This window comes from Symphalangus syndactylus, chromosome 2 (genome assembly GCF_028878055.3).
Source record: "Symphalangus syndactylus isolate Jambi chromosome 2, NHGRI_mSymSyn1-v2.1_pri, whole genome shotgun sequence".
Classification (NCBI taxonomy): domain Eukaryota; kingdom Metazoa; phylum Chordata; class Mammalia; order Primates; family Hylobatidae; genus Symphalangus; species Symphalangus syndactylus.
The window spans coordinates 65,199,845-65,225,388 of record NC_072424.2 but is presented as its reverse complement, the minus strand read 5'-3'; the positions used below and the strand labels follow the sequence as shown (position 1 = coordinate 65,225,388).

General features: G+C 39.9%; 1 protein-coding gene across 13 annotated transcripts in view; it reads right to left on the bottom strand.

Moving 5' to 3' along the window:
• CFAP206 (cilia and flagella associated protein 206) overlaps positions 1–25,544 on the bottom strand; it is a 75,423-nt gene that overhangs the window by 28,454 nt on the left and 21,425 nt on the right. For 11 of the 13 annotated variants that reach the window (XR_010116017.1, XM_063619128.1, XM_063619108.1 and 8 more), the window contains exons 8-11: positions 12,036–12,155; positions 9,837–10,035; positions 7,487–7,627; positions 3,645–3,838 (exon numbers count right to left, since the gene is read on the bottom strand). Coding sequence is in view for 12 of the 13 variants with exons in the window: in XM_063619128.1 (XP_063475198.1) it covers positions 3,645–3,838; positions 7,487–7,627; positions 9,837–10,035; positions 12,036–12,155 (654 nt within the window). In the remaining variant the exon portion in view is untranslated. The remainder of the gene's footprint in view (positions 1–3,644; positions 3,839–7,486; positions 7,628–9,836; positions 10,036–12,035; positions 12,156–25,544) is intronic. The other 2 variants (XM_063619116.1, XM_063619146.1) reach the window with 1 other exon arrangement.

Below are 25,544 nucleotides of genomic sequence, written 5' to 3'. Positions count from 1 at the left end.
AAAGTTGTCAGAATCAAAATGGTGTCACTTGTGTTAAAAACTCTGACAAATAGAGCCAGGGACGGCCATGAAAGAAGGGCTTTTGTGGCAAATCGGCCATGAAGGAAGGGTTCTCGTGGCAAATCCCTGATAAAAATAATCACAAAAGACTCTCCAAAAAACACAATCCTGCACAAAGGCCACCACAACCTTACACAGAAAAAATGTTTCTGTGATGACATCTGCCCAGCAACTGCCTGTCCAACCAAGCCAAGGATAATGATCCTTTTTTTTTTTTTTTTTTTTTTTTTGAGACAGAGTCTCACTCTGTTGCCAGGCCAGGCTGGAGTGGTGTGATCTCAGCTCACTGCAACCTCTGACTCCCTGGTTCAAGCGATTCTCCTGCCTCAGCCTCCCGAGTAGCTGGGAATACAGGCATGTGCCACGACACCCAGCTAATTTTTGTATTTTTAGCAGAGACAGGTTTTCATCATGTTGGCCAGGATGGTCTCGAACTCCTGACCTTGTGATCCACTCGCCTCAGCCTCCCAAAGTGCTGGGATTACAGGTGTGAGCCACCACACCCGGCCAGGATAATTATCTTAAACAATTATGTAATCCTCCTACTTTTTCCCTTAACAGACTTTGTCTTTCTTTACCTCTCTTAATACACACATGGTTTACTATGGCAAGTGTATTCCCATTGCAGTGCCTGGTCCTGAACAAATATCATTTCCTTTTAGAGAGTATCTGTTATTTAGATAGACAATTTAAAAAGAAGAAAATGGGCTGGATGTGGTGGCTCACACGTTTAATCCCAGCACTTTGGGAGGTTGAGGCAAGAGGATTGCTTGAGCCTAGGAGTTCAAGACCAGCCTGAGCAACAAAGTGAGGCACTGTCTCTAGAAAAACTAAAAAAAAAAAAAAAAAAAAAAAAAAAAATTAGCCAGGCATGGTTGGTGCATGCCTGTGGTCTCAGCTACACAAAAGCCCAAGGCAAGAGGATTGCTTGAACCCAGGAGGTAAATGCTGTAGTGAGCCATGTTCATGTCATTGCACTCCAGCCTGGGCTACAGAGTGAGCCTCTGTCTCAAAAAAATAAAAATAAAATGTGAAAGAATCATCTTAGGACAGAGGAGAATTTCTAAAATAAGATTTCAAAAAAGCACAATCTTTAAAGGAGAAAATTAATAGATATGACTACATTAAAATTAAAGATGTGTCTTCAATGAAGGATTCGACTTATAAAGTTAACGGAGGTGTCAGGCTGGGAAAAGACATTTGCAACTTTTATAACTTATAAAGGATTAATATTTAGAATAGACAAGGAACTGCCAGTCAACAACTTAAAAACAGAAACAGAAATGGAAAAAAAAACTGGCAAAAGTTATAAATATGCAACGTACAGAAGGGGAAACCTGAACAGATAAATAAGAAGAAATGTTAAACTTCACTATCAGAAAAATGCACAATAAAACAGTAATAACAGCCCGGTGCGGTGGCTCACCCCTGTAATCCCAGCACTTTAGGAGGCCGAGGCAGGTGGATCACAAGGTCAGGAGTTCAAGACCAGCCTGACCAAGATGGTGAAACCCCATCTCTACTAAAAATACAAAAATTATCCAGGCGTGTTGGCGGATGCCTGTAATCCCAGCTACTCAGGAGGCTGAGGCAGAGAACTGCTTGAACCTGGGAGGCGGAGGTTGCAGTGAGCTGATACCGCACCACTGCATTCCAGCCTGTGCAACAGAGCAAGACTCTGACTCAGAAAAAAAAAAAATAAGTACCATTTTAAATTCATCAAATTGGCAAATATTACAAACTGAGGTATTAACAAGTCCTCGCAGGATTATGGGTAACTGACAAGCGTGATAATGAAGTTAAATTGGTACATTTTCTGAGTAACTTTTTAGTGGAAACAAAAATTGTAGGCCTACCTACTATTTGGCTCACATACAGAAAGGCACTGTAGACAAGACCAATCTCTCATCACAACAGTAGGAACCTAGAAGGCTCTGCAGGATAGCTTCATTGGAAAGGGGAGCTGGAGTGCTACATCAACGATGTCATCACGATGTCAGAATAACACAATGTCAGAACACAGCACATCACGATGTCAGAATAACAGCACCAACTGAGCTGTCCATGGTCCTGACTGCCATACTCCCCCCACCCTCCTCAGATGACTTAATCCTTAGCTTGTTTCTGGTCTTCCTGCCCGTGTGTTCAGACCATCCTCTGTGCTCCACTGTCACCAGCCCAACAGTCCTCTCACTAATTATGGCTTGGATCCCTGCTAGCCAGGTCAGTGGCACAAAGCCCACCTGCTTTATAGTTAAAATGTTGATAAAAATAGCAAACAAGTCCGGGTGTGATGGCTCACACCTGTAATCCCAGCACTTTGGGAGGCCAAGGTGGGTGGATCACCTAAGGTCAGGAGTTTGAGACCAGCCTTGCCAACATGGTGAAACCCTATCTCTACTAAAACTACAAAAATTAGCCAGGTGTGCCTGTAGTTCCAGCTACTCAGAAGGTTGAGACACGAGAATTGCTTGAACCTGGGAGGTGAAAGTTGCAGTGAGCCGAGATCGCGCCACTGCACTCCAGCCTGGGCAACAGAGCAAAGACTTGGCAAAAAAAAAAAAAAGGAAACAATAGACATTTTAAACCATGTATTTCAAAATGTTTTCATTTTAGTGAGTTTAAAAGAGAGGAATTCAACAAGAGAGAGGCGAGACAGAAAGACCACTTAAGAGATGAACAACAGGCTGGGCATGGTGGCTCATGCCTATAATCCCAAAACTTTCGGATGCCAAGGCGGGAGGATAACTTGAAGCCACAAGTTTGAGACCAGCCCGGGCAACATGGCGAGACCCTATCTCTATAAAAAAGAAGTTTTTTTAAAAAATTAGCCAGGCATGGTGGCACTTGCCTGTGTCCCAGCTACTTGAGAGACTGAGGCAAGACGATCCCTTGAACCCAGGAGTTGGAAGCTACAGTGAGCTATGATTGTGCCACTGCTCTCCATCCTGGGTGACAGTGTGAGACCTTGCCTCTAAAAAGAACAAAAAAAGAGATGAACAATGAAAATGAGAGACAAAGAGGAAGAACGTGTGAATATACAGCATTCAAATGTGAGTTCCAAACCGGTAGAGATTTTTATCTGTTTTGTTTCATGAAATCCCTTATGCCAAGAATAATTACTGACACACAATAAGTGGCTTACTAAATAAGATGAATGAATTAATTAATAGGCACAGACATACAAGAAACCCACCTTGAGATCCATTCTGTGGCCTTTCAGACTACTACAATTTAAACCTGTTAAATAGTTTTGCAGCTGAGTATAAGTTACTATCTGTGTTATCTGTGTTGAGATCCTCCAATTTTAGATACAGAAATATACTGCAGCTTCAATTATTTATAAGTCAATGAAGTCTTTCTGATTCAGATTTTCCCCATTTCCTAATTCATCAATTTGACTCCATATCCTGTTTTCATTATTCTTTATTGATTCAATTAGTTTTCATCTTCAGATGTGAATCCCTTTCAGACAACCTGTAAAGACCCTCATCTGACTGGGAAGCATTCTACAACAAAATATAACTTTTAAATTAACTATATTTTTAAATGTCATAAATTCGTAAAATATTGATCCTGCTTACCTGAGAATATGGAATAAGTGTTTCAAACTGTTGATGAAGTTCCAATAGCTGAATTAACTCTGTATTTTTTTTGGCCTTTTCTCTAACTATATCAATATAATGTTCAGGATTTTCTGCAAATGAATATGCAGCATCTTTACTATTGAATGTGTAATATTTTTCTTTATATTTTAAAATTCCAATTGCTGGATTTCCTGAAAATAAAAAAAGAATTAGATATGAAATGTCTTGATCACTTATGAAATATTGTTATTCTGGCCAGGCACGGTGGCTCACGCCTGTAATTCCAGCACTTTGGGAGGCCAAATCAGGCAGACCACCTGAGGTCAGGAGTTCAAGAGCAGCCTGACCAACAAGGTGAAACCCCGTCTCTACTAAAAATACTAAAATTAGATGGGCATGGTGGTGTGCGCCTGTAATCCCAGCTACTCAGGGGGCTGAGGTAGGAGAATAGCTTGAACCTGGGAGGCAGAGGTTGCAGTGAGCTGAGATCGTGCCATTGCACTCTAGCCTGAGTGACAGAGCAAGACTGTCTCAAAAAGAAAAAGAAAAATTGTTACTCTGTGTTTGTAACATACCATAGAGCCATTCCTCATCCACTCCAAGTTTTTTTTTTTTTGAGACTGTGTCCCACTCTTATCAACCTGGCTGGAATGCAGTGGCGCAGTCTCAGCTCACTGCAGAATCAACATCCCAGGCTCAAGGGATCCTCCTGCCTTACCCTCCCAAGTAGCTGGGACTACAGGCATGTGTCCCTCAACCTAGCTAACCTTTTTTGTAGAGATGGGGTTTCACCACGTCACCCAGGCTGGTCTCGAACTCCTGGACTCAAGCGATCTGCTCACCTCGGCCTCCCAAAGTGCTGGGATTACAGGCATGAGCCACTGTTCCTGGCCCTTCTACTCCTTTTTTTTTTTTTTTTTTTGAGACAAAGTCTTGCTCTGTCACCCAGGCTGGAGTCCAGTGGCGTGATCTCAGCTCGCTGCAACCTCTGCCTCCTGGGTTCAAGCAATTCTCCTGTCTCAGCCTCCTGAGTAGCTGGGATTACAGGTGTGCACCACCACACGCGGCTAATTTTTGTATTTTTAATAGAGACGGGGTTTCACCAAATTGGTCAGGCTGGTCTTGAACTCCTGACCTCAGGTGATCCACCCACCTTGGCTTCCCAAAGTGCTGGGATTACAGGCATGAGCCACCATGCCCAGCCCCTTCCACTCCATTTTTAACATATCACTTATGCTTTTATTTTGCTAAAATGTTATAATTAGCATTTTAATTTATACATTTTTTAAATGATATGTGAAATCCATACTAATTATATTTTTATGTTAAAGTATGATTTTAAACTGTATTTTATGTAAAAATACCTTCCACTATTCAGATATAATAATTTAAAAAATCTTTTATGAAAAGCCACTTACTCATCTGGCAGATTTTTCAAAGCTACTTCAACTAACTATTGCAAGGACTATGTTTAAAATAACCCAGTAAGAACTACAAAAATGGGACATCTTTTCCAAAATGCAAATTTGCATATTAGCAAATATTTTTCACTGTAAAAAGATACTACATAGATAGTTAAATATCCACATAGTTTGTGGAAGTTGTATTAGAAAGAGTAACACTATCTTATTCATTTATTCTTTCATTTATCCAACAAATAGTTATTGACCATGTTCTTGGTGCTAAGGCTATAGAAGATAACAAATTCCCTGCTCTCAAAAAATCACAAATATATCATAGGCCACAGAGTGACAAGTGCTACATGAAAAAAATAATAAAGCACGTTAAATACATAGTAAAAGGAAGAAGTGTGCAATTGATATTTTAAATTGAGTGATTAGGGAAGGCTGAATAAAATGAGGCAGCAAGGCGATTAGCAACCTGGGAGGCAGAGTTTTCCAAGTAGAGTGCAAAGGCTCTGAGGTGAAAGTGGGCTTCAACTGTTCAACAACAGCAAGAAAGCAAGTGCCACTGGAGTGGAGCAAATGAGGGAAAGCGTGGTAGGCAATGAAGTCAATGAAGTCATCGGAAAAGGATCCTAACTGGTAAGTGCCAGTGTTACCCTGGGATTTAAGGCATGTGGTCTCCACTCCTGAATGGAAGAAGGGAAGTTCTACAGAATACATCTGAGGTAATGCAGGTTGCTGCTGCCCAGAAAATAATGAAGTAGAAATAATGTAGTAAGCAGAAATCGTCAGAATTCACTTATTCGGAGAGGAATATGAAACTCATGGCCCCACAAGCTCTTCTACTTTTCTACTTTGCCCTCTTTCTTCTTAGACCCAGAGTTGGGAGACCCTGGAAGGGACCATACAGACCTCCTGGTTGATCCTTTTCATTTTCCTGAGGAGAAACTGAGGTCCACAGAAGGTGTGAGATTTCATAAAGGTTACCTAGTTCACTAAGGACACAGGACAGGCTCTTCTGAACCCTAGCCCATAGCTTTTCCAACCACATCGTGCTTCCTCTGCCATCACCCCACATCCGTGTTTTTCCTTTCCCTTCTTATTTGTGTGAAACAGGGAAGGAAGGAAGGAATGGAGAGGGGGAGGCAGGAGGGGAGGGAGAGAGGGAGGGAGGAGAAAAAAAAGGAAACTATCTACAATCCACTGCATTTTACTTCTGCATGGCTCTTGATTGTTTTCTCCCCAGTATAAGTGACCCTCACTGGGCCTCAGAATATTACTCTCAATTTCCCACAGTAAACATTTTGTTATTCCCATTATCAAAAATGTAATAACATTTTTTAAATGAGCCAATTTTGTGTTCTCTCTAGCCTGTATACACACAATCCCAATAGTTATTTTTAATGAAAAAATACCCAATTGTGAAACATAACAAAAGAAATAAAGAAAAAAATAATGAAGAAAGAAGAAAAATAAGGTTAATGGTGTAAAGTAAATTAAGACACAATCTTGTCACACTGTTTTCATTCTAGCCCTGGCAGGCTTTTTCTTATTCACAATTCACACAGCACTTTTTGGATGATAATTTCTTTCATCTCTATCTCTGATTTATTCTTTATTTTGGAGAAGCTATAATAATATATACATCATAGAGAAATTTTACTTAATATTAGCCATTTCCTTATAGGCATCTAACAGAGAAATCCTATCTATGCCAGTGAAATATAACTGCAAAGTAACAAAGAATATTTTTTAACAAACATGTCCAATAAGTGTTGCTCTTTCAGTAATTACTTTGGAAGATGATATATTTTTAGTAATGTTGTGTAACATTTGTTTTGAGACAAAATCTCACTTTGTTGCCCAGCTGAAGTGCAGTGGAGTGATCTCAGCTCACTGCAATCTCTGCCTCCCGGGTTCAAGTGATTCTCCTGCCTCAGCCTCCCAAGTAGCTGGGACTACAGGCATGTGCCACCACGCCTGGCTAATTTTTGTATTTTTACTAAAGACAGGGTTTCACCATGTTGGCCAGGCTGATCTCCAACTCCTGACCTCAAGTGATCCACCCGCCTTGGCCTCCCAAAGTGCTGGGATTACAGGCATGAGCCACCGCATGCAGCCAATGTTGTGTAACATTTCTAGAATTCTTCATTGGCCATATGAGTCATCCCCTTGGTCAATGGTACTGCAGCATCCATATTTCATAACACATATACACTTTCCATTACTAATCACTTACAATTTCTTGCTTATGTCAATCTACCAGAGCACCTCCAAAATAAAGACTTTGTCTGGATCATCTTTGTAGATCCTTTGTTAGTTCACCATTAGATTCCATAAAGTTTTTAAAGTGAATATTCAAGTGACAATGACAGAACTCCATATAAAGAAAAAATTGGGGAAAGGAGAGCAGTCTCATTTCCAATGATATACCTGGAAGGAGAAGACCATCTGTTGCAGCAAACGTGTAAGCACAAAATCCCCGATATTGAATTAACAGTTTATCAAAATTTGCTGTTGTTTCTGGGAAAAGCCATTCTAGTTTTCTGAAATCTGCCACATTTACTCTATCTTCTAAAATAAAGGAGAAGAAGAAAAGCTTTAATTCAGTGAGAAGGTTAAATTTCCAAAATAAATCAGCAGTAGCTCATTCTAAACATTACCTTTTTATTGCTTTGTACTTTTCCCGATGGGCAAAAACTTGATATTCACAAAACCAGATTTATGAGGAAGTCTATTCAAGCAAAGAAGTACAAATGACCTCAGTGACATATAATGTCACATAAGTTTCTGGGGCAAACTTGGAGGTAGGACTTTGCTCCAGAATGAAGAACAGAAAGGAGAGGCCATTTCTGACAAGCATGCTCTGCTGCTGAGAGAAAAGCTGACTGGGGCACTTCCGAAAGTGTGTGGTGCTTCCTGCTGCAGAGTAAATAACCCAAGGAGGTGAGCAGAATAGACTGGCTGCTATGTGACCCAGAAAGAGATAGATTGACCTCATTCAATGTAGTGTTGTTCTTAATAATATGCTAGGTGGCATTAATATGATGCTTATAAACTAGGACTATTGCTTCTTGAAACAACAGAGAAGGTTCTGAGCAGACAGTCAAGAAAATGTTACCTGATTTTGATAACAAGGTGTGTAATCTTTGTTCTTTATATTTTTAAAAATTCTTCCTACTGTTGGTTAGCTTACCTATTTACATTTGATAAGCAAACTGAATAAATTTTTACACAAATAATACCATGTATTTTAAAACATTGTTCCTGAAGTTTCTTAGCTTTCACAATCCCACGTACACTTCTGTGCCTGGTTCTAAACCCAAAAAGCAGGCATCACAAATGATCTTGTGGCTACCACTAAAAGTAAATGCATAATTTAGAGAAAATAAATTCTCTCTCTTTTTTTCCTGATATGCCTGAAAGCCTCTAATAATGACAATATGTGGCAGGTGTAAATGAAATTCTTTTAGAAGAACACTGGCTTGACCAATTCACTGGAGCAGTAATTTAATAGTGTTCTAGTGAATAAAAAGTTCTGACGTATGGTAGAAAATGACCCATCTAAATCTAAGAAGTTGCAGGTAAACAGTCTTGCCAATATGGTTGGCTTAATATACACTGCTGGAGCTACTTTAACTTTTCAATTTCATTTAATATTTGCTTACATATGCTGCTTTAATGAAATGAAATGAGTAATAAAAAACTTGAACTGAAAGGATATATTTTAGTTTCTGATTTAGTTTTCAGTTTTTATGTATTCTAATAGTTTAGGAAATCACTGCTATATTTTTATTTTTCATCTTAAAAAATAGAATTTGAAAAGAAAATTCATAGAGTAAATTATTAATTTCATTTTCTGGAAAAACTCTCTTTTTATGCAACATCAACATCTCAAGTCCCAGGCTCTTTTTTGGCATTCCTCATAAATGTTAAAGTGTCTTTAGCGAAGATAGAAGGGTCTAAAATGGTTTAAAGTTTATTGATAAAGATTGTTTTTCTGTAAGAATCAATGCATCTTCTAAAGGACCTAAATAAGCTCAATTAATTTTACAGGGATAACATTTATTGGTTTGTAAATTCCCAACTTGAATCTGAGGTAGATATATAACAAATAACATTCTAAAGAAATGGAGCTTTATTTGCAACAAAATAGCAAGGATTAATATTCTTTTCTCCAACAAATAGTAATAAAATTACTAGGACTGCAATAGAAACACATCTGCACAAAAAATGATTGTTAACCAAAACATGAACAGTAATACTAGGAATGGTTATTGCTGGATAGTAAGTTATTCAGTTTACATTTTTTCTGTTTTCCACATCTCCTCTCATGAACATTAGTGCTTTTTTTTTTTTTTTTTTTGATATGGAGTCTCACTCTATCACCCAGGCTAGAGTGCAATGGCACAATCTTGGCTCACTGCAACCTCTGCCCCTCTGGGTTCAAGTGATTCTCCTGCCTTAGCCTCCCCGGTAGCTGGGATTACAGGCGCCCGCCACCATGCCCGGCTAATTTTTGTATTTTTAGTAGAGACAGAGTTTTGCCATGTTGGCCAGGTTGGTTTCGAACTCCTGGCCTCAGGTGATCCACCCACCTCGGCCCCCCAAAGTGCTGGGATTACAGGCGTGAGCCACCATACCCGGCCCTCATTAGTACTTTATAATCAAGAAAAATATTTAATGCTGTATCAGAAAGATATGAAATTTTTAGAACAAAAGAGTGACTTTATTCTAGAGGTAATTTTAAAAAGAAGAGGAAATAATGGATGATTTTCATTACCCATGTGTTCTTTCATTCTACACACATCAGTTTTCACAGTCACTCCATTAAGATGACATTGCATCACTCTCTCAGGGAAGTATAGTTCGTGAGCACCCAAGAATGGCTGAATGTGAGTGAATAAATTACTGAGGATACCAATCACAATAGTTTCGTCTTGCAAGCTGGTCCACAGAGTAGAAAGTGCAATGAAGATAGGCTGAGGAAGAGAAAAAAATATATTCAAAATGCAACTGTGTAATAAAATTATAAATCACTGTACTCTTTAAGATAAATACAATTGTCATTTGTAAAGAAGTTAATTCTCCCTAAGCAAAAGTCCTACGAACTTAGACAGTAGACTTTAGATAGAAATTTAACTCATAAATTATGAGAAAATAAACTTGCATTTTATTTCAAAGCATTTTATTTTAGTATGATTATTATAAAGTTAGTTTACTTTAAAAAGCCAAACACATGTGATAACCTAAGAAAGATTTGTGAACTCTTCATCTCAAAAAACCAAGGGAAAAATGTCTTAAGAAAAAAAAAAATAGGGCCAGGCACAGAAGCTCATGCCTGTAATCCCAGCATTTTGGGAGGCTAAGGTGGGCGGATCACCTGAGGTCAGGAGTTCAAGACCAGCCTGGCCAACATGGCGAAACCCCGTCTCTACTAAAAATACAAAAATTAGCCGGGCGTGGTGGTGGGCACCTATAATCCCAGCTACGCAGGAGGCTGAGGCAGGAGAATCGCTTGAACCCAGGAGGCGGAGGTTGCAGTGAGTTGAGATCAGGCCATTGCACTCCAGCCTGGGCAACAAGAGCAAAACTAAAAAAAACAAGAGCAAAAATAAAAAAAAAAAAAATAGGAGGGTGGAGCAAGATGGCAAAATAGAAAGTTCCCCCCACGCACCCTGCAAGGACACCAAGTTAACACCTATTTATACAGAAAAAAACACCTTCATAAGTACCAAAAATCAGATGCTGAAGATGTGTTTAGAGGAGAATGAACACAAAAGTGTCACTGAAGACCATTTTTTTGTTTGTTTTCCTGACTGATCATCTAATAAAATATAACAATATTAAGAAAGTAAAAAATAAATTAAAAAGCTAAATATAACTCATTATAATTAGATTTTTTTCTGGCCCAATCATTGCTCAAAAGAACCTGGAAAGTATAGAGATATATCTTGGGCCATGTTTTGTGAGCTGCAAGTTAAAGATTTTAGGCCAGTGAGATATGTTTCTTATTCATATTAAAGGTCACTGACTTACAGAACAAATGAAAAAATCAATAAGGCCCCACATCTAAGTTAAACAATTTAGCCTTTTGTTTCTTGGTTTTTAAACCAAATACTGGGGATGACTTCAGTAAGTTATTACAGCCTCATATCCTCTATAATAATACTTCATATAGGCCGGGCGCGTTGGCTCATGCCTGTAATCCCAGCACTTTGGGAGGCCGAGGCGGGCAGATCACCAGGTCAGGAGATCGAGACCATCCTGGCTAACACAGTGAAATCCCATCCCTACTAAAAATACAAAAAAAAAATTAGCTGGGCATGGTGGCGGGCGCCTGTAGTCCCAGCTACTTGGGAAGCTGAGCTAGGAGAATGGCATGAACCCAGGAGGCGGAGCTTGCAGTAAGCCGAAATCTCGCCACTGCACTCCAGCCTGGGCGACAAAGCGAGACTCCATCTCAAATACATACATACATACATACATACATACATAAAATACTGCATATACATTTTATACCTCCTTATCCAGATAAGGTTTGCCAGGTTTGTCCATAAAATGGTGCAGATAATCAGAAAATCAATATAAGTGAAGGCCTGGTAAACAAAGTGATTATTATCTGTCTTTTCAGAAAGGTCACAAGTTACATAATCTCTGTACTGGAGGCAATTTCTGACCAGCTACTATGAACACATTTTCAACCACAGTACAATGATTATTTCTGTTGTCACAGCCAATACTGATTTGGTTATCATACTACACAGTTGCAGTTCCTTCAGTAGCAGTTGCTTCTGTAGGGGAATTCTCTCATCCAACTTACAGCATACTATTATGGCAAAGTAACCATAAAGAACAGGATCAACTTATACAAAACATTATATTTTTAGAAATTAAATATAATTATAATGACTTGCGATCCAATATTATAGGGCTCAAAAGGAAATTCACCTTAAGGTCAAAGTTTATGACAAATACTTACAAAGACTTGTGATGTTGGGACCGCTATCTTTGATTTTATAGTCATTTTTAGTTGTTCCAGATGGGCTCCTAACTGTTTTGTCATCATTTCCACTTCTTGAGCACCAGTAATTATATCTGACTGTGAAAACAACATAATTTGCATTAATATTTTTATAATTATACTATAAAAATCATATGTGTTTCAGACCATACCTGCTTCCCACATCCTCTGAAAGTAGGCTCAATGACAGCAAGCAGTCTGTTCTCCGCAAGATCCTCAACACCTAGAACAGTACCAGCATATGTATGGGGCTCCCAAGATATTTGTGAAATGGATGAATCTTTTGAAATACAATAGATATAATTTTTCTTAAATGTATACAGGTATTCTTAGATTTAAATATAATTGCATTCTTGAGAAATGGATCCTCAAGAATCTGTTTTTGTATAGCTGTTATTTTCCTATTCCTCAATGATAAAATTAATTAGGGGTTCCTCTGAAAATTATGTTGATAACAAGATTTAATAAAATCACATTGAGAAAAACCTGTTAGGAGTGAGCCAGCAGGGCACTGCAGGTTGGCAAGCTAGTGAGATCTCACCTGTGATGTATGCCATATGGTTTAGGGGATATTCTTGAAGACCCTGTCATAGAGTTCATCACTGAAATGACTCACAAGGCAATGTGACTTGGAAGACAAGGTTGAGTACAAGTTTACAATATTGTTTTCTTGATTTGAAGGGACCCAAGGAAGTTTGCTAGGGTTGAAGACTTGATTACTATGAATGCAGAACTGAAATGAACTGGCAACCATTTGACAAAGTAAACTATGGATCTTGACACCTTTTGTACTTTCTGAAACTTCATTATCGTCTGGGGGAAGTACATATATTAACTGTATATTTTCTATAGTAAAGTCCTGATAGATATCAAGCCATGTAAATGAAAGATGGAGAAACACAAAGTTTTCAGCTTTTATTTTCATGCCTTCAATTTTACGGTGATCTTTGAGCCTTTAATCGCCTGTCTTTACATAATAAGCATACTTGAAATACTTCTTGGGTTTCAACGATCACACCTAATAAGTTAAGGTACCTTGTACTTTATTTCTTTCTGACCATTTATTTCTTTCTGACTTTTGACTATCTAAAGGATGAAGTAGTATTTATATGTTAGCTATATTTGTGCCATTGTAAGCTATACTGTAGCTATTTATTATGCAAGATCTAAAAGACATCTTTGACTTTATGATAACTAAGACATGCTTCATGTATCCTAAAGTTTTTAGACAACAGTAAACTGAAAGGTTATTAAAGGTAGTGAACTGGTTTGTGATCCTTCTAAGGAGATGATATAGAAAAATACGGTTCTTTGTAAGAATTTTCATCTGTCTTAAAAGATAATTTGTCTTAATATTCTTTTCTTCATATAACAAGAGTGATTATTTTTCAAGAAACTAAAAATTTCATGTGAATGCTTGTTGGAAGGCATTTTTGATTTAAAACCTTCTGAGGCTTATAAAATACCATCTGTTAAGTTTTAGGAGAACTCATTTTCCCATATCAGATTAAATCTTCTCAGAATAAATGCTTTCAGTAGCAAGAATAGTTTTAAAAGTTGATGACAGGATAAGCACTTGGGATAGTATTCTATTAATATATTTGTAAGTACTTGTTCATTGTGGAAATGTGTACTTGATTAAAACATACATGGCTATGGAAACTGCTTTTGCAGTTCAGGATATATAGGTTTGTGTGTATTTAGCTTATTGTAAAGCCCTTAGCTTAAAATAAGGATTAAAATTACATTTAAATAGATCACTGAATGTTATTCTTTGTGAAACTGAACTTTTCATGTGACACAAACATTATAAATCAACACTTGGGAAACTTTTACTTTCTTAATCTATTGATACAAGGAATAAAGTATGAAAAAATAAAAAAATCACATTGAAGAATGCAGAAAATCTTAAAAGTCACAGCATTGAAAGAAAAACAATATATCTGGTACAACAATCATGGTCTGAAAATAAGTTTCTAAACACTGAATTTCAAATAATTATATTTGGCCAAGCATGGTGGCTCACGCCTGTAATCCCAGCACTTTGGGAGGCTGAGGCAGGTGGATCATGAGGTCAGGAGATCAACACCATCCTGGCTAACATGGTGAAACCCCATCTCTACTAAAAATACAAAAAATTAGCCAGGCGTGGTGGCACGCGCCTGTAGTCCCAGCTACTCGGGAGGCTGAGGCAGGAGAATCACTTGAACTCGGGAGCGGAGGTTACAGTGGGCCAAGATCGAGCCACTGCACTCCAGCTTGGGCAACAGAGCAAGACTCCATCTCAAAAAAAAAAAAAAGAAATAATTATATTTATTCTTACTATGGGCTAAGCACCACATTAAATACTTACAAATACAAAAAGGGATAAGTACAAATGAGAAAATCAAAGAATAGTAAGGTAAGTAAATTGTCTAAGTATATGCAGCTAATAAGGGGTAGCATCATGGTGGATCCCAAACCATCTGGGCCCCACAGCCCAGCTCTTAACCACTATACCGTGTTGCCCAAGATGTCACCAGAAATGGTTGTGGTGTGGGTTTATCAGTATAGCATAAAAGAACGACATCTATCTGAAGAGAAAAAGGTGCATCTGAATTCTCAGACATTTATATGTAGCCTAATTATATGCTTTCTAGACTCTTTTAAATGACAAAAATAATTACTTCACGAGTACTATCAACTATTATCATTGTATTACAACTAACAAATTTTTATTCATAAATGTAACATGTATCCTGTTTTAATTTTACCCATACTGCTGTTTAAGCATTACTCCTCCTCCTGCTTTATTCTTCCATACACTATTATCTATTATATCAAATAGGTCTCTTGTCTACCCTCATAGAGTTTTTTCCCCCTTGCTTGTTAAGTTTTGTTTTAGGAATCAATATGAAAATGCAGTCTTTAAAGTCTTTTAAGATTTGTACAACAGCAACAAGAAACAGGAATACATTTGCATATGTTCTCCAAAATAAAAGTTGCGGTTAGGTTAGAGGGTGGAGCCAAGATGGCCGAATAGGAACAGCTCCGGTCTCCAGCTCCCAGCCCCAGCGACACAGAAGACGGGTGATTTCTGCATTTCTGCTTGAGGTACCGGTTTCATCTCACTAGGGAGTGCCTAACAGTGGGTTCAGGACAGTCGGCGAAGCGCACTGTGCGCGAGCCGAAGCAGGGCGAGGCATTGCCTCACTCGGGAAGCGCAAGGGGTCAGGGAGTTCCCTTCCCTAGTCAAAGAAAGGGGAAACAGACGGCACCTGGAATATCGGGTCAGTCCCGTCCTAATACTGCGCTTTTCCAACGGGCCTGGAAAACGGCACACTGGGAGATTGTGTCCCGCACCTGGCTCGGAGGGTCCTATGCCCACAGAGTCTTGCTGATTGCTAGCACAGCAGTCTGAGATCACGCTGCAAGGCAGCAACGAGGCTGGGGGAGGGGCGCCCGCCATTGCCCAGGCTTGCTTAGGTAAACAAAGCAGCCAGGAAGCTCGAACTGGGTGGAGCCCACCACAGCTCAAGGAGGCCTGCCTGCCTCTGTAGGCTCCACCTCTGGGGGCAGGGCACAGACAACTAAAAACTCAGCGAGAACCTCCACAGCCTTAAATGTCCCTGTCTGACTGACAGCTTTGAAGAGAGTAGTGGTTCTCCCAGCACGCAGCTGGAGATCTGAGAACGGACAGACTGCCTCCTAAAGTGGGTCCCTCACCCCTGAGCAGCCTAACTGGGAGGCACCCCCCCAGTAGGGACAGACTGACACCTCATTCAACTGGGTACTCCTCTGAGACAAAACTTTCAGAGGAACTATCAGACAGCTGAATTTGTGGTCTCACGAAAATCCGCTGTTCTGCAGCCACCGGTGCTGACACCCAGCCAAACAGGGTCTGGAGTGGACCTCTAGTAAACTCCAACAGACCTGCAGCTGAGGGTCTTGTCTGGTAGAAGGAAAATTAACAAACAGAAAGGACATCCACACCAAAAACCCATCTGTACATCATCATCATCGAAGACAAAAAGTAGACAAAACCACAAAGATGGGGAAAAAACAGACCAAAAAAACTGGAAACTCTAAAAAACAGAGCACCTCTCCTCCTCCAAAGGAACGCAGTTCCTCACCAGCAACGGAACAAAGCTGGATGGAGGATGACTTTGATGAGTTGAGAGAAGAAGGCTTCAGACGATCAAACTACTCTGAGCTACGAGAGGAAATTCAAAACAATAGCAAAGAAGTTAAAAACTTTGAAAAAAAATTAGAAGAATGGATAACTAGAATAACCAATGGAGAGAAGGGCTTAAAGGAGATGATGGCGCTGAAAGCCAAGTTTCGAGAACTACGCGAAGAATGCAGAAGCCTCAGTAGCAGATGCGATCAACTGGAAGAAAGGGTATCGCTGATAGAAGATGAAATGAATGAAATGAAGAGAGAAGGGAAGTTTAGAGAAAAAAGAATAAAAAGAAATGAACAAAGCCTCCAAGAAATTTGGGACTATGTGAAAAGACCAAACCTACGTCTGATTGGTGTACCTGAAAATGATGGGGAGAATGGAACCAAGTTGGAAAACACTCTGCAAGATATTATCCAGGAGAACTTCCCCAATCTAGCAAGGCAGGCCAGCATTCAGATTCAGGAAATACAGAGAACGCCACAAAGATACTCCTCGAGAAGGGCAACTCCAAGACACATAATTGTCAGATTCACCAAAGTTGAAATGAAGGAAAAAATGTTAAGGGCAGCCAGAGAGAAAGGTCGGGTTACCCACAAAGGGAAGCCCATCAGACTAACAGCTGATCTCTCAGCAGAAACTCTACAAGCCAGAAGAGAGTGGGGGCCGATATTCAACATTCTTAAAGAAAAGAATTTTCAACCCAGAATTTCCTATCCCGCCAAACTAAGCTTCATAAGTGAAGGAGAAATAAAATACTTTACAGACAAGCAAACGCTGAGTGATTTTGTCACCACCAGGCCTGCCCTAAAAGAGCTCCTGAAGGAAGCACTAAACATGGAAAGGAACAACCGGTACCAGCCCCTGCAAAAACATGCCAAATTGTAAAGACCATCGAGGCTAGGAAGAAACTATAGCAACTAACGAGCAAAATAACCAACTAACATCATAATGACAGGATCAGATTCACACATAACAATATTAACGTTTAATGTAAATGGGCTAAATGCTCCAATCAAAAGACACAGACTGGCAAACTGGATAAGGAGTCAGGACCCATCAGTGTGCTGTATTCAGGAAACCCATCTCACGTGCAGAGACACACATAGACTCAAAATAAAGGGATGGAGGAAGATCTATCAAGCAACTGGAAAACAAAAACAGGCAGGGGTTGCAATCCTAGTCTCTGATAAAATAGACTTTAAACCAACAAAGATCAAAAGAGACAAAGAAGGCCATTACATAATGGTAAAGGGATCAATTCAACAAGAAGAGCTAACTATCCTAAATATATATGCACCCAACACAGGAGCACCCAGATTCATAAAGCAAGTCCTCAGTGACCTACAAAGGGACTTAAACTCCCACACAATAATAATGGGAGATTTTAACACCCCACTGTCAGCATTAGACAGATCAACGAGACAGAAAGTTAACAAGGATATCCAGGAATTGAACTCAGCTCTACATAAAGTGGACCTAATAGACATCTACAGAACTCTCCACCCCAAATCAACAGAATATACATTTTTTTCAGCACCACACCACACCTATTCCAAAATTGACCACATAGTTGGAAGTAAAGCTCTTCTCAGCAAATGTAAAAGAACAGAGATTATAACAAACTGTCTCTCAGACCACAGTGCAATCAAACTAGAACTCAGGATTAAGAAACTCAGTCAAAACCGCTCAACTACATGGAAACTGAACAACCTGCTCCTGAATGACTATTGGGTACATAATGAAATGAAGGCAGAAATAAAGATGTTCTTTGAAACCAACGAGAACAAAGACACAACATACCAGAATCTCTGGGACACGTTCAAAGCAGTGTGTAGAGGGAAATTTATAGCACTAAATGCCCACAAGAGAAAGCAGGAAAGATCCAAAATTGACACTCTAACATCACAATTAAAAGAACTAGAAAAGCAAGAGCAAACACATTCAAAAGCTAGCAGAAGGCTAGAAATAACTAAAATCAGAGCAGAACTGAAGGAAATAGAGACACAAAAAACCCTTCAAAAAATTAATGAATCCAGGAGCTGGTTTTTTGAAAAGATCAACAAAATTGATGGACTGCTAGCAAGACTAATAAAGAAGAAAAGAGAGAAGAATCAAATAGATGCAATAAAAAACGAAAAAGGGGATATCACCACCGATCTACCATCAGAGAATACTACAAACACCTCTATGCAAATAAACTAGAAAATCTAGAAGAAATGGATAAATTCCTCGACAAATACACCCTCCCAAGACTAAACCAGGAAGAAGTTGAATCTCTGAATAGACCAATAACAGGTTCTGAAATTGTGGCAATAATCAATAGCTTACCAACCAAAAAGAGTCCAGGACCTGATGGATTCACAGCTGAATTCTACCAGAGGTACAAGGAGGAACTGGTACCATTCCTTCTGAAACTATTCCAATTGATAGAAAAAGAGGGAATCCTGCCTAACACATTTTACGAAGCCAGCATCGTCCTGATACCAAAACCTGGCAGAGACATAACCAAAAAAGAGAATTTCAGACCAATATCCTTGATGAACATTGATGCAAAAATCCTCAATAAAATACTGGCAAACCGAATCCAGCAGCACATCAAAAAGCTTATCCACCATGATCAAGTGGGCTTCATCCCTGGGATGCAAGGCTGGTTCAACATACGCAAATCAATAAATGTAATCCAGCATATAAACAGAACCAAAGACAAAAACCACATGATTATCTCAATAGATGCAGAAAAGGTCTTTGACAAAATTCAACAACCCTTCATGCTAAAAACTCTCAATAAATTAGGTATTGATGGGACATATCTCAAAATAATAAGAGCTATCTACGACAAACCCACAGCCAATATCATACTGAATGGGCAAAAACTGGAAGCATTCCCTCTGAAAACTGGCACAAGACAGGGATGCCCTCTCTCACCGCTCCTATTCAACATAGTGCTGGAAGTTCTGGCCAGAGCAATCAGGCAGGAGAAGGAAATAAAGGGTATTCAATTAGGAAAAGAGGAAGTCAAATTGTCCCTGTTTGCAGATGACATGATTGTATATCTAGAAAACCCCATTGTCTCAGCCCAAAATCTCCTTAAGCTGATTAGCAACTTCAGCAAAGTCTCAGGATACAAAATTAATGTACAAAAATCACAAGCATTCTTGTACACCAATAACAGACAAACAGAGAGCCAAATCATGAGTGAACTCCCATTCACAATTGCTTCAAAGAGAATAAAATACCTAGGAATCCAACTTACAAGGGATGTGAAGGACCTCTTCAAGGAGAACTACAAACCACTGCTCAATGAAATAAAAGAGGATACAAACAAATGGAAGAACATTCCATGCTCATGGGTTGGAAGAATCAATATCGTGAAAATGGCCATACTGCCCAAGGTAATTTATAGATTCAATGCCATCCCCATCAAGCTACCAATGACTTTCTTCACAGAATTGGAAAAAACTACTTTAAAGTTCATATGGAACCAAAAAAGAGCCCGCATCACCAAGTCAATCCTAAGCCAAAAGAACAAAGCTGGAGGCATCACGCTACCTGACTTTAAACTGTACTACAAGGCTACAGTAACCAAAACAGCATGGTACTGGTACCACAACAGAGACAAAGATCAATGGAACAGAACAGAGCCCTCAGAAATGATGCCGCATAGCTACAACTATCTGATCTTTGACAAACCTGACAAAAACAAGAAATGGGGAAAGGATTCCCTATTTAATAAATGGTGCTGGGAAAACTGGCTAGCCATATGTAGAAAGCTGCAACTGGATCCCTTCCTTACACCTTATACAAAAATTAATTCAAGATGGATTAAAGACTTATATGTTAGACCTAAAACCATTAAAATCCTACAAGAAAACCTAGGCAATACCATTCAGGACATAGGCGTGGGCAAGGACTTCATGTCTAAAACACCAAAAGCAATGGCAACAAAAGCCAAAATCGACAAATGGGATCTCATTAAACTAAAGAGCTTCTGCACAGCAAAAGAAACTATCATCAGAGTGAACAGGCAACCTACACAATGGGAGAAAATTTTTGAAACCTACTCATCTGACAAAGGGCTAATATCCAGAATCTACAATGAACTCAAACAAATTTACAAGAAAAAAACAAACAACCCCATCAAAAAGTGGGCAGAGGACATGAACAGACACTTCTCAAAAGAAGACATTTATGCAGCCAAAAAACACATGAAGAAATGCTCCTCATCACTGGCCATCAGAGAAATGCAAATCAAAACCACAGTGAGATACCATCTCACACCAGTTAGAATGGCCATCATTAAAAAATCAGGAAACAACAGGTGCTGGAGAGGATGTGGAGAAATAGGAACACTTTTACACTGTTGGTGGGACTGTAAACTAGTTCAACCATTGTGGAAGTCAGTGTGGCGATTCCTCAGGGATCTAGAACTAGAAATACCATTTGACCCAGCCATCCCATTACTGGGTATATACCCAAAGGACTATAAATCATGCTGCTATAAAGACACATGCACACGTATGTTTATTGCGGCACTATTCACAATAGCAAAGAGTTGGAACCAACCCAAATGTCCAACAACGATAGACTGGATTAAGAAAATGTGGCACATATACACCATGGAATACTATGCAGCCATAAAAAATGATGAGTTCGTGTCCTTTGTAGGGACATGGATGAAACTGGAAACCATCATTCTCAGTAAACTATCGCAAGGACAAAAAACCAAACACCGCATGTTCTCACTCATAGGTGGGAATTGAACAATGAGAACTCATGGACACAGGAAGGGGAACATCACGCTCCGGGGACTGTTGTGAGGTGGGGGCAGGGGGGAGGGACAGCATGAGGAGATACACCTAATGCTAAATGACGAGTTAATGGGTGCAGGAAATCAACATGGCACATGGATACATATGTAACAAACCTGCACATTGTGCACATGTACCCTAAAACCCTAAAGTATAATAAAAAAAAAACAAAAAACAAAAAACAAAATAAAAGTTGCATTTGACATGCAATACTTATTAAAACCTACAATTAAAAATATCCTAAGGCTGGGCCGGGTGCGGTGGCTCACGCCTGTAATCCCAGTACTTTGGGAGGCCGAGGCGGATGGATCACAAGGTCAAGGGATAAGAGACCTTCCTGGCTAACACGGTGAAACCCCGTCTCTACTAAAAATACAAAAAATTAGCGGGGCGTGGTGGCGGGTGCCTGTAGTCCCAGCTACTCGGGAGGCTGAGGCAGGAGAGTGGCGTGAACCCGGGAGGCGGAGCTTGCAGTGAGCGGAGATCATGCCACTGCACTCCAGCCTAGGTGACAGAGCCAGACTCCGTCTCAAAAAAAAAAAGAAAAAGAAAAAATAATAAAAAAAAATATTCTAAGGCTGGGCACAGTGGCTCACGCCTGTAATCCCAGCACTTTGGGAGGCCGAGGCAGGCGGATCACTTGAGGCCAGGAATTCGAGACCAGCCTGGCCAAGATGGTGAAACCCCGTCTCTACTAAAAATACAAAAAAATTAGCCAGGCGTAGTGGCGCGTGTCTGTAGTCCCAGCTACTAAGAAGGCTGAGGTAGAAGAATCACTTGAACCCCGGAGACAGAGGTAAACCGAGATTGCACCACTGCACTCCAGCCTGGGTGACAGGGCGAGACCCTGTCTGAAAAAGAAAAAAAAAAAAATCCTCTAGACCCCTCCCCCAAGCTGTATTTGCAGGATCCATTCAGAGTAGGCACACAGAGCTGCTTGCTTTTTTTCTAATAATGTCCTAGAAATTACTCTATTCACATTTTACTAAAAAGAATTTATTCACAATCATCTAGAGTTTTTTTTTTGTTTTTTTTTTTTTTGAGACAGAGTCTCATTCTGTGGCCCAGGCTAGAGTGCAGTGGCACAATCTCGGCCCACTGCAGCCTCTACCCTCCGAGTTCAAGCGATTCTCCTCCCTCAGCCTCCCGAGTAGCTGGGATTACAGGCGCCTGCCACTGCACCCGGCTAATTTTTTGTATTTTTAGTAGAGACGGGGTTTCACCATCTTGGTCAGGCTGGTCTTGAACTCCTGACCTCATGATGAACCCGCCTTCGCCTCCCAAACTGCTGGGATTACAGGCGTGAGCCACTGCACCCAGTCTTTTTTTTTTTTTTTTTTTTTTGAGATGGAATTTCACTCTTGTTTTCCAAGCTGGAGTGCAATGGTGCAATCTCAGCTCACTGCCTCCCGGGTTCAAGCAATTCTCCTGCCTCAGCCTCCCAAGTAGCTGGGATTACAGGCTTGCACCACCATGCCTGGCTAATTTTTTGTGTTTTTAGTAGAAATGGGGTTTCACCATGTTAGCCAGGCTGGTCTCGAACTCCTGACCTCAGGTGATCCGCCCGCCTCAGCCTCCCAAAGTGCTGGGATCACAGGCATGAGCCACCACGCCTGGCCCATCTAGAGTTTTTAATTATAATATTAGTTCTCTAAAAATGCTATCACTTAAAAAAAATTTATCATAACATTCAAATGTTTGGCAAAAGCATGTGATCCCAGCATATTTCTTTGTCTTCTTCCCCTTCCCCCTACCTTTTAAACACTTTTTATAAGTTCCTCATACTTTCTTCCATGGACAATTTTCAACAAGTCTAGTCAAACTTATAGAAGCAGAAATTAGAATGGAATCTCTGATGTTTAATGTTCTTATTACAACAGAAATAAAATATAATAAAACAAGCACAAATTCCACCTAACTGATTTTTTTACTTGCCTTATCAAGAAAAATCAAGAAGCCCTGTGTTGCCTGTCTGTGAGTGGGCCCTGCAAAAATAGCTTGGGGGGAAGTAACTCTACAAAAATCTTGACTTACAGGTTTTAACAAATGTGCTGTCAAACGCAACTCTTACTTGCACAATAACATGCAGCTTTCTCTCTTTGGTGTCTGCCTTGCACTTTAAAAGCCCATGGAGGATGGAATTTTATTCTCTCAGTTAAGAGTCAACAAAACTACGATCATCGCTCCCTTTTCTTTTCTAGAATATTTCAATGTGTTCACTGCAGCAGATAAAGGCCTGATTAAAATAAAATAATTCACTATCGGCCGGGCGCGGTGGCTCACGCCTGTAATCCCAGCACTTTGGGAGGCCAAGGCGGGCGGATCACAAGGTCAGGAGATTGAGACCATCCTGGCTAACGCAGTGAAACCCCGTCTCTACTAAAAATACAAAAAAAATTAGCCGGGCATAGTGGTAGGCGCCTGTAGTCCCAGCTACTCGGGAGGCTGAGCCAGGAGAATGGCGTGAACCCGGGAGGCAGAGCTTGCAGTGAGCAGATAACGCACCACTGCACTCCAGCCTGGGCGACAGAGCAAGACTCCATCTCAAAAAAAAGAGAAAAAAAATTATTCACTATCTTACCCAGGCTATATATTGGATTTTTTTTTTTTTTTTTTTGAGACAGTGTCTCACTCTGTCACCCAGGCTGGAATGCAGTGGCACAATCTTGGCTCACTGCAACCTCTGTCTCCTGGGTTCAAGCGATTCTCCTGCCTCAGCCTACTGAATAGCTGGGATTACAGGCACCCACCACCATGCCTGGCTAATTTTTGTATTTTTAGTAGAGACGGGGTTTCACCATGTTGGCCAGGCTGGTCTCGAACTTCTGACCTCAGGTGATCAGCCTGCCTCGGCCTCCCAGAGTGCTGGGATGACAGGCGTGAGCCACTGCGCTCAGCCTATATTGGATTTTTAAAATGTTCACATAAACTGAAACTTTGACCAGAGAATTTTTAAAAATCAAAATTGCTACTTTAAAATTTTTAAGTAGTATCTGTTCAAATAATGTGACTTTAAAAAGAATATTCATAGATTTTAATATAGGAAAAATCTTGGCTAATTTTAAATTGATACAGTTTATAATCGAGATAATACTGATTAAACGAATATCCATTTCATAATAATCAACCTTAATTGTCACTAAGACTGATGCGGAAGGATTGAATAGTTTAAAAATAAAACAAAACAAAACAAGAAAAGACTCTGAGCAGAGAATCAGAAAGTTAAGAAAACTCATCCTGATCCTGACTAAAGTCAGTACAAAATGGCCATAAAGAGCACTTGGATAAGAAAATTAACTTTCTCAACAACATGAGCAGCAAGGAGCTTGGAAATGAGATACTGTATGGAAAAATAAAAGCTCTTCAGCTTGCTCCACTAGACAAGTGAAATCACAGCTGTTCAGCTAAGGCCCTAACAATGATGATGATGATAATCATAAACAACATCAGCACCACTTTATTGAGCCGTTGCACCAGGCACTATGCTGCCTTATCTACATGGTGAAGACTATGAATAACCCCATTTTACAGATATGGAAACCAAGGCACAGGGAAGTTAAGCAGCTTCTTTAGGGACACAGATTTAGTAAGTGGTAAAGTCATAATTGGAATTCATGTAGTCTGGTTGCAAAGGCCACACTCATCATTTCTACACTTTATTCACTGTCCTCTCCAGCTGTGAGAAGTAGAACCCCAATGAGAATTTAAGACTTAGTTGGTGGATTCATGATTGAAAGCTATGAGAAGATTCTATATAATGAATGACATCTTCCGCAACATCCTTACAGTTGTGTGACAGTTTCTCAAGGTTCTTTCTTATAATATCGCCTCTGAATGCAGGTGACAAATGTGAATGTGAAGTCCTACTCCTGTGGACTCACATGCACTTCAAAATAAATTGATTACAAAATCCCCGTAGTAGCTGACTAGTTAACATAAGGCTGATGGCCACAAGGTAATGTAAAGGGAAATATCTACCCCAAGTGAGTGACTTGGTTTTTATTATTATTTATTTATTCTTTTTAGAGATGGGTTCTTCCTTGGCTACCCAAGCTGGAGTGCAGTGGCATAGCCAAAGCTTACTGTATCCTCAAGCTCCTGGGCTCAAGCAATTCTCCTACCTCAGCCTCCCAAGTAGCTGGGATTATAGGTTAGTACCACCATGCTTGGCTAATTTTATTTTTTGTAGAGACAGGGTCTCGTAATGTTGCCCAGGCTGGTCTTGAATTCCTGGACTGAAGCAGTTCTCTAATCTCAGCCTCCCGGCTAGGATCCTTCCTTCTGAAGACAATTAGATAGGCTAGTTGTGAGGACAACCCCTAGTTTGAATGAAGTCATGTCATCAGGACAGCTAGGTAAGGAGAGAGGACAGACCAAGTGCATCCAATAGTAGTACCAAGTCATTAAAATACAAGTTAAAAAGAAGAGGTGGTCAGAATACATCCTATTCTATCCCTCAAGAAATTAGCATTCACTCATACAAAAGACAGTTCCACT